Source organism: Lasioglossum baleicum, chromosome 12 (genome assembly GCF_051020765.1).
Source record: "Lasioglossum baleicum chromosome 12, iyLasBale1, whole genome shotgun sequence".
NCBI lineage: Eukaryota > Metazoa > Arthropoda > Insecta > Hymenoptera > Halictidae > Lasioglossum > Lasioglossum baleicum.
In genome coordinates, this window is record NC_134940.1 from 13,484,687 (window position 1) to 13,495,194 (window position 10,508).

At 46.0% G+C, this 10,508-nt stretch overlaps 1 protein-coding gene across 4 annotated transcripts in view; it reads left to right on the forward strand.

Moving 5' to 3' along the window:
* LOC143214048 (uncharacterized) overlaps positions 1 to 10,440 on the forward strand; it is a 115,502-nt gene extending 105,062 nt beyond the window's left edge. For 3 of the 4 annotated variants that reach the window (XM_076434591.1, XM_076434593.1, XM_076434594.1), the window contains exons 2-3: positions 4,887 to 5,217; positions 5,611 to 10,440. In XM_076434591.1, the coding sequence (XP_076290706.1) occupies positions 4,887 to 5,217; positions 5,611 to 6,259 (980 nt within the window). In that variant the 3' untranslated portion in view covers positions 6,260 to 10,440. Of the gene's footprint in view, positions 1 to 4,189; positions 4,539 to 4,886; positions 5,218 to 5,610 lie in introns of those variants that run through there. The other variant, XM_076434595.1, reaches the window with a different exon arrangement.
* The last annotated feature ends 68 nt before the right edge of the window (positions 10,441 to 10,508 follow it).

Below are 10,508 nucleotides of genomic sequence, written 5' to 3' on the forward strand. Positions count from 1 at the left end.
CTGTTGTTCCCGAGCGTATTAAAACCGACACATTATTCCGTGTAATTCTTGCGACTCGCGCCGCCACTGTATTATTGGATCGTCCTTGGGAAGTGGAACGACCACGCTCTCGCAATAAATGTAACCTCTAGCCATATCTACACCAATAAAACCAGCGATTTGTATCTCGAAGGAGAAAAGTCGTCGAGCTAATGAACCAGCTCTCCGCATACGTTCATCTGTGAAACCTTTATTTACAACACGGGGCACTAGTATTTACTCGCGAGCATGGAGAGAATAGTGGACCCCGGTGAAATAATTTTTGTTTTCGGTACGGTCGATAAAACGGTACAATGAAAATTCGGTATAACGCGTTAACCGAACCGTTTCACGGTTTAATCTTGGAGATTTTTGGAATTCTGTGTACTCGCGCGCGCGCACGCGAAATCAGCTGTAGAATAAAATGCACGGCCTATAATGAAACACAATGCTTGTAAACGAGCCGAAAACCGGAGATAATAATCGTGAGTCGAGCGATAGAGGAACGGATCAAACGGAATGCTACGCACACGGCCGACTCGCTTTGTACGTGTTTATTTAGAAGCGTGTAAAAGTGCTCGCTCGCCGATTTCTTTTTATCCGCGCATTCCTTTCAAGGCCCCTGCAGGGAACGGACGGGCGGCAACGGTTCGACCTGGTCGTCCCCCATGCACCGACCGCTTTCTACTTTGAACGGTTCAATATGGTGGCCTTTCGAAGCGTTTTCCTTACCTCGCGTCTTACCTCGAACCGATATCGATAGGCTCGGTGTACGCGGTGCATTAATAAACGCGTTTCGCAAATTGTACGACCGAACCGAATACATTTCTCCTTCCCTGCGAAAACACTACTTTCTCGTCAACCCAATATCGGAGAAATATCGATCTAGGTTCTATATAGCGATGTTCTCGAAAGATTAGAGATTACCTCCGTTGTAGAGGACGGTGATTTTCTATAGAGGACAGTATTAACCCCTTACAGTGATTAAAACGTCTTTATCCCCAAAAATGTAGAAGAGAAAAGAAAATTTATATTTTTTGTATGGCTATATATCTACTTCCATGCTTAAATATTGATTACTAGACTGCGGATCTTTATGCAGAATAAAAAATCTTCGTATCGATTGCAGGGCACAGGAGCCAAATAAAAATTGTATCCTTCTTTTAATTATCCTATTAAGCTGAAACTAATACATTGATGTCCTTGAATATTTTTAACATGTCCACTGCTTTAAGATATACGCGCCCATTTTTGTTATAAATGCATAAAATCCGCAGTCTATTGATTACAAATTTTATTTCATTTCAAAAGAAAGGCGATAACATTCGTGTTTGTTAGACTTCGTTTACGATCATCATCGTGACTCGTTAAAATACGGCAAAAGGGGTTAAAGGACAAAAGAGCGCGGCAACTCGGAAATCGGCACCGCGGTTCGAAAGTAAGCAGCGATCCTGTAACGGTCAAGTATTTCTGTGTTTTGAAACGACAGGTTTAAACGGATCTAATTCTGGCCGAGGTCAAAGCTTCGTTTAATTGCCAGACGCTACTCCGCTACGGCGTGTGATGTAAGATTAGATGTAACGGCATCGAAGTGACGTATACTTTTTAGAGCGATCTCCTCGCGAACGGATTGGGCGGGATCCAGTGAAACTGGAAGCCGCCGGTTTATCGTTCGGCCTTTTTTTTTCGAAGAGTACTCGAAAACTTATCTGCGCCGATTATGGAACAGATAAGGGTTGAACTGCGCAGCTCGAATTTCGATAGACCGTCTCGGGTTTATCGAGCAACGCGCGAGCTTGGTATCAATTCTTAAATTGAACATCCTGATCAGGGAGAAGCTGTTACAACGCGCTATGTAAGAGCAATCTGCGACGCGCGTCGTGAATAACCAACCCACCGATATTTCAATACTGGAATAAGTTAAGCAAAGATATTTAATATTTTAATTCCTAAGAAAAAGAACATAAAAAGACACTACGATTTAATCGATCCGTTAACGTGGCAACCTTGAAAATTTCTGCGACGTTACAAAAATTAACAGCTATGTATTATACTTGTTAGAATAAACTGCAGGGTATAATTTATTTCGAGGTGCCAAGTTGTTAGAGTTTGAGGGGTTGACGTATTTATAATTCGCTTAATTTATCTAATCTAAATTATCTAATCTGCGTCTTGCGTTAAGGGAATAATGTCAACAGTATCGACAGTTAAGTTGTTTCGAGTAACTGTATAGGATAAAAATGACGAGGCAGCGACGTTGGGGAGGAAGGGAGAAGGTACGGTACGCGAGGAAACAGGGGAAGCCCGTGTGGATGTGTAAATATATATCCTACGCGCGAGCAAGCTTACGGAAAACGGGTGGGGAGAGGACGACGCGCACGAGTCAGCGACTCCGAAGCAGAGACTGTACTGTACAGGTTAGGTAACGCGTATCCATGGCGGTTTTTTCTTCTCGCAGAGAAAGTTAGCTTAGGCACGCTTGGAGCGTAAAATCGTCTCTCAGGTCGCCACGGTGCTTCTCCGTTCTCCGTAACAACAAAATTAAGTAGAACCGTCGTGGAATCGAAGCTCGACGGATCTCGCCAAGTAGACTTGACCGCATTATGGTGGTCGTACGCAGTCTATAGGCACTTCGTACTGGTTCCATCATTCCTCATCCACTCCCTCCACCCGTCGTAAGGGCGTCTCGTTAAACTACCCTACTAACTGATTTTACTTCTGTGATTCGCCATTGTTTGCGAAACAGCCGGACACTAGAATCAAACGACTCTGTTTTCGCGTACGCTTTCAAACCGTCAAAATAATAACGATCGTCGTGACACCGATTAATATTGGATATCGTCGCTCGAACCTCAAACTATATCTCGTATCGATTAAAGTTCAACACCGATACGCAGCAAATGATTTAGCAACAAGTGTCACGCGACACTCGGAACGTCGATTCTTTCAACGCGATTAATGTAGCGCGCGGCAGCCATCTTGTTGCTGGCAGGCAAACATGTCGGAGCCGCCACCTGTCAGCCGGTCGAACAACTCGTTTTTCGAATTATTTCTGTCCGCGACTATGACTCAACCGATCATTCGTGGGAATGATTTCCGGCAAAGAGATGCTTCATGCTTTTTCCCGTTAACGTGTTAATTGTCACGTACGCGAACCGTTGACTCATTTCGCGGGAATAACCCGCGGGGAAAATGAACCGCGAGAAAAGGGTCCCGTTGAAATCAGATTTTCCTTCGACGCGTCCGCTCTTAACCTAGAATCGCCGATGTTAATCACGACGATATTCGGTCGAATCTTTCTCCTTTTTAACGGTAGTCCCGGTTCTGCGTACTTTCTACGTGCTAGGCAGCCGTCGTCCGCTCGATTATGCCGCTGAACAACGTAATTCTATGCCATTTCCATGATCACTCGTGGAAAAAACGTTGCGAACGTCCGTTACGCGGAATGACGCGACCACCAATGAAAGAAAAGGAAAACCCGGGAGGCGTCTTCGGGAACTTTATGATTTTTCGCGGAACGTACTCGCACACTGTGCGCTCTTCTACCGTTTACGATTTATAGGTTAGGAAGTTGCTCGATGAGAATGTCCACAGATCGGTGCATAAACGATACGAGTGAAACGTACTCTGATTCGACGACTCAGACTTTCTTCCACCGGCAGAAACACTTAGGAAGCTCGTGTCGCAGGAGAATTCCGTCGCTCTCCCGTGTATAGAAAAAGCGATCTCTATAAATAGCGTGTTACGCAGTCTGTTAATCGGTCACGCATGCTCCACGCCTGCGGGAACATTGACATCCTGTCAATTCGCCGGGAGAAAAAAACACGTCTCACATCTCGACCGTTTCAATATCAACGCACTCGACTGTTTTTGTCGCGTACCGAGCTGACACGATTTATTGGCTGATCAAATTACATAAAAAATGAACAAAGGGTGGAGGGGTGGGAGGGTCACTTATATCATACTTGTTTCCTCTGTCATCTATCCTATCAATCCCGATTGACAAAATGACGTCCACCTTATGTTTCGGAATTGTTCGAAATAAAAATTTATACATAAAATGAACATGGCTGAGTGAAACCGGCGAAATTACCGCGGAACGAAGTTGGGTATGTAAAACGTTCGTCTCGGCCGGTTAACAGGTTAAAGATGAACATGCTGTCGTTTTTAGGGGAATTCTTAGAATTCTTTAGAGGTTCTCGGCGATTCGGAGGAACGCGGTGTGTTACGGATATCGTGCGTCGCTGAACGACGGAAGTTCGTATTCGGGTCATCCGCGACAATAGCGGAAAAGAATACGATAATCTGGCTCATAATCGGCGGAGTGCGCGCTCCATGTAAACACGTAAATTCGTGCTCGCGTACCGCTAACCTTCCCTGTATGGTCGCCACGCGTTACAGTCTCCTCGGCGATACCGTTAGTGTGGATTTATAGTGGAGCTGCGAGCATCGATGATAGCGGCGCGGTGAAAAGAAACCAGCATTCGTGACAACATTTCGACACATACACTAATGAAAAAGTACATATGTATTTCCTTGTTTTTCTTTTTCTTCACCGCACAGCTCACCTCGCTGCTCCACTATAAATCCACCCTTACGCAAACATTTTTCCGTTTCCCACCGTGCCCGTCAACAGCAACAAAATGCATCGGACACGCCGTGCAACGATAAAATGCACCTTCACGATTTCACTAAAAAAAATTGTTCTTACCTTTCGCGACATAGACTGCGGATTTTATGCGTTCGTGATAAAAATGAGTAGATTACGAACAACACGTTTAAAACGTTCGCAGAAATCCGCAGTCCAATTGTCAAATTCTACGGTGGAAGAATAAACAACTATATCGTGAAATATTTTCTCGTTTCAGACGCTAAGATGAGATTAGAAGAGGATCTAGTGATACGCAGGAGCCGACCAACGATGATTTCCGCCAAGTATCGTGCGCGAGAGGAACGTCGTCGCCTTCTGAAGATCTCCGCGGGGAAACTGAGGAGGATCGAGGACCCGGAAGCCAGCCTCTGCAGATCGGTCCTCATCAATAACGCCGTGAGGCGGCTGCAGCGCGAGAACAGAGACGAGAAGACGAGGAACTACGGGCTTCCGGTGGTCACGTATCTGAACGACTCCACCAAAGAGAACAATGTTTCCAGTAACCTTATCGTCGGTGTGACGGACGACGACACCACCTCCAGAAAAAGGTACAGCATCCGGTCGGTGTTGCGGAAATGTCGCGGGATTCGATATCGGATTAGAACCTCGGTCTCACCCTCGGTACTCGTTCCTCGCCGCGTAGTCACAAGGGGATTTCTACTCTTTCGACTGGTTAAATCTCGTAACGGTAGAGTCGCGTAACGTTGATCGGATATCTACGCAATGGCGGAAGAAGAACGCTAAATCTTAATGGTTCTAGCTTCGTTTTACATAATGTTGATTGCACAAGAAACCAACGGGGAAACGGAGTAGGGCGCGTCCACGGTGTAACGTGTTTGGGTGGGGGGTTTAGCGAGTCCCAACTTCCGAGAGAGACATAACCAACCGGTGGTAACAGTTGACGATCGTTCGCGATCTGATCGTGTGACTGATCTGCGCAGATTGAGCGAGGACGCGAGGACCGACGGACTCGGCTCGAAGCGGCAGAGGCACGATGACCTCGACCTCCAGGACGACGTGTTCAGCGACTTCTACATCCTGCCACCGACGCCGCGGCTGCTCTCTCATATCGACGAGGTCCAGGAGCCGGAGTCCCCACACCACCATCACCTGGTCTATACAGAGGATCGTCTGGGCACCGTGGACGTTCGATCGTCGTCGACCACGATGATCAGCACCAGCACGGCGAACACGACGACCAGCAACAGTAACAGCAACGCCAACCATGCCAGCAACGCCAGCAACACCGCCAATAACAACAGCACCACCACCACAAGTAGTTGCTGCAGCTCCTCCGTGATATTCCCCAGCGAGTTGGACGACTCCGGCGCGCAGTTGAATAATGTGGTTGCAAGATCCGGGGACGTTGGCATGATGGAGACGTCGGACGTCGTCGACCCCGACCGGATCTGCGACTTCGCCAGGTTCGCGGATTCGGCGAAGAGCCTGGAGGAACGTTTGGTCGAGCTGCAGTCCCTGGACGAGCACTTCGACCTGGCAAAGTTCGAGAGGAACAACAACCAGAGCTGCGGCAGGGCCTTCCACGACATCCAGACGTTCCACAGTCTAGTCCCTGGCCTGGAAACTTAGAAGGGAGCCCCGTGCCTCGAGCTCCATCCTCCAATCGTCGTGTCGGGCCCGAAACAGGGCCACGACGTCGACCACGACGATGTGGGTAGACGGTTTCGCGGCACACACGAGGACACACGGCGAGGATGAACCTGGACACGGAGGGTGCAGAGAGAGAAAGAGAGAGAGGAGGCTGGTTGTGCTCAGTCGTCGAATTAGCTCCGCAGACACCGCCCCGCCTCTTGTCGAGGATGTGTTTGGCACCGGAGACTCGAAAGAGGACTCTTCTTCGGTCGGCTAGGTATCCCCCTAGAACACAAGGGGACACCTAACAATGTTCTCGTGCACACCGGGACTGGTAGGGAACATTCGACTAACCGATGAGATCCCCGGACGATAAGACTAGATCCATAGAAATTTTTATTCGTCAAAATATGTGCTCCTCGCTCGTAACACGCACGGCGATCGTTCCAGCAGACGGGAAAGAGTATTAAACCATTTGCATCGTGAGGAAGAACGAGGAACAGTGGCCCTGGCCAGCAATCTTTCTCATTTTATTATATTTAAGTAGAAAAATTTCGAAAAGCAAAAAAAGACTTCGCGTTTTAGTAATTTGTATATATGTATTTGTTATACGTGTTGTTGCGCGCATACGTATTATTGATGACGACGACAGCAATGCACTGTTTGCTCCAACTTCGTCACGTCGTCTAAGATGTACGGGTGCGTATCTCTCCTCCACGATGCAAATTGGTTAACCCCTTAAAGATTTTTTTTTCCGTTACATCGACAACGATTATGAACGTCTTTGTCGCTTATAGTTTCCTGGAAGAGATTTTTTATCGCGAGCCTGACTTTTGACGTTGTATGGCAAGAGGTTAAAGATTTATACGGTCGGGCATTAGCGGTGAGCCTCGAGCAAACAGCGACGATCGGCGCCGTGGTTGTTACGCGGAGGAGCGTCGCGTTTACCTCATGCTATCCCGCGGATTTAGTCTTGTTGTCTCGTGATCGCGCGAGTTTGTATAGATAAGAAGTTCGAAAAGAGGTACACGGTGTTCTCTTGTCACGTGCTGTACGAATACGCGTTTCTCTTCCTGGTATCGTCGACCTTGACGGAGACGTACGGCCCGAGACGCGGAAGTGACGTGCAACGAGAGGACACCATGTAGAATGCTTTTCGAATAGCCTCGACGAGGTTCTGTCGCATCGTTAACCAGATCCGTTGGGCACTTCTCTAGAGTTGAATTTGGTATTTAGAGGTGTACGTACGGAAGATTTTCGCGCCGGAAGTTGTACGTACGATCGACCGGTACCAAAATGTCCTGAACTACGCGTAGGCATATTGTATACATGTATATATATATGTATATGTACACGTATATGTATATCTATATATATATATATATATATATATATATATATACATATATAGTATATATATATGTAGACAATGCATACGTGTATGCACATATATACGTGTAATTTGTATATATTCTAAGTACGTTTGTAAGAGCACGTTATCGATAATATTATAGGTGAATTTGTAGTGGAATTTCTCGACGGACAATTACGCGAAGTGCAACAGACGAGAAAACGCTCTGAACGATGGAACGCGTTCCTGCGCCTCTGTAAAAATGCCTTTAGAGTAGCGTCGTGAGTTAAAACAAATAATAATAATAATGTGGTGGTGTGCGATGAAATCGAACGAATTCACTGTACCCCGCGATAATGCCACGGTGGGCCTTAATTGTTGCGCAACGTTCTTCGGTTATACTATCTAACGATATTTCGTCTCGTGTGTCGCCCCCCTCGTTCGCGCCGATAATAACGAGAGGGCAGTCGTATCCTCGCAGTCCTTCAGCGACGAATTCAAACTGTTTCGACGGGCTTTTCCGGTTTTCTGTCGAACGCTACCACAATTTGATTCTGGCTACACGCAATATCGCGTCGTCAATACCGAAGCAGACAAACTAAATACGATGGCGGTCGGTAATGGGTTGAGTCGTAAACGAAACGGAATGTTAAGCTTGGGAAGTAGCGGAGAATCGTTGAGCCGAAACGGTAACTGAAAATTTGTACCGTGAGTTGATTTTAATCGCAGGAATTTTAACGAGGGCCGCGTTTATGATTCAACCTTGGCGCAGCTAGGCTTCGAGCGAGTTGTTAATGTTGGTCGGGTTCGTGTTCGATCGGAATAGAGAGACGAATAATTGTGAGAGAATTGACGAACGGTACAGCCGAGCGTTCGTTTTCACTAGTTACAAATGTTTTTCTTTTTTTGTTCGCTTTTCAAAGTATATGTTCCATTTCGATACGTCGAACGACTTAACGGTCTCACGACCGCGCGTACGCGGAATTTTGTTAACTCAACTTTTCCCCTCCCCCTTTCAAGCTAAGAATGTCGCAATAAGTTTTGTAAAATTTTGTTACGATGAAACGATACACGCGACCGTGTATATTAATTTGTACACATTGTTCTTGTACATAGGAATGTATTGTTCAGAAGATACATATATAGATAAGCTCGATCGATAAAATGGTGTATCTTAGCGTGGACTCTGCAGACACTGTATGGTGCAATACTTTGTACATCCGGTTGGCTAACCGGCGAGAATCCGCGAATCAATTTCAAACATGAATCGCGTTAATCTGGTACGGTTCTTGAGGAATCGAAGCTACGAGATTTCCCCACAGAGGATCGAGGGTGAACATTGTCCTAAAAGAATGTTTGGCATTAATTCGTGGACCAAGTCGGTCGCACTTCACGTTGATCCATTTGTAAGAGTGGCCCCGGCACGATTAAGCCAGGGAACAGATTTAACATCGTATGGGAGTTTGTGTCACGGGATCAGAAACAACGATCTTGTCAAGAAAGTACGCGTGTCTTTATCATTGCTTCTCTCTTACCCCGACCTTACCAGAACCAATATTTCGTTTCGGATCGTATTTTGATTTGTGCGTTATTGCCCGGTTAGTGGTCGGAAAGCGCGGTGGCGTTTGGAACTATAATTAACCTAGGCGCACAGTGGTCGGTCGGAAATATTCGAAAGAAAAAATAGTACACACTCGAACAAACGTGTGATCTTCGCATTATTTAGCCTCGAGTAATTACTACCGAGACTATTGCAATCTCTTTTGCAGTTCGATAAGACTATAAAAAGGGTCGTAGAACCCTCGTGCTCGCGTGACACAAAAATACATCGGATGTTAGATCTATACTTAGCTTTACCCGTGCCCGTTCCCTCCTCCTAACTTCTTCCCCTTCCCTATACCGTTCACAAAAGTGCTAAAAAGGAATTGGATGTTCGACGACGCGTTGTTTTCCCGCAGCCCTTCTTGTTACGTTTCGTTCGAAAGAGATCTTTCGTATGTCCTCCTAGCCTCCCTCGCGTCTCACGGTTAGATTCTTTTCCATATTTTCACCGTTCCGGTAACGGGAATCGAGTCGCTGAACACGGACGATGCCCTCTATACGTGTATCGTGCAACCTAAAGGGTTAACGCAAACCTGTCTCCGTTACGTAATCATATCGGTAAAATCGAAGTATCGTCAAAACACTTTTACAAATCTCGTGCGAGAGAGAGAGAGAGAGAGAGAGAGAGAGCTGCTGGAATGAAACAAACTGTAACGAAGCAAACGGTGATAATGAGACTGCGGGTGTTTATGCGAATTTACAATTTTTATAGATGAATTTACAAAACTGTTGATTAGACGATTTAGCAACAAAATTGACAGGACTAATTCGATAGTCTGTGGGTAAATAGATAAGAGGACAACGCGATAGACGAGTCGACTCGTCGGGCACGGTTAACAGGTGAAGAACAATTCAACGATCAATCAAATTCTGTAGCAACGTCACAATAAAGATCCGCAGTCTATATATACATATATATATATATATACACAAACGAGGAAATAATGCAAAAAAAAAATCCAATCTTCCTTTCGAACGTTCGAACCACAGTTCGAGGGGACGGTTCCTAACTCGATACGCGATCGTCTGCGACGCCGGTAAAATCGGGATCTCGATCTGATGGTTTGACGCGACGTGTCACACTGTAAATAGCTGCCTTAGCCACCCGTGTAAGAGTAATCAACTATGTATAAAGTTTCATACATTGTTTAGGTTTTTAGTACTAGTTATCCGAGATCAGTTACCAATTATACGAACAATTTGCGAATAAACTGCAAAAATATAAGACCGCGTCTCGTCTTCTGTCTCCGTTCCCGCCTCTTCGTTCTAACCTCTTATACGAATCCTGTTACG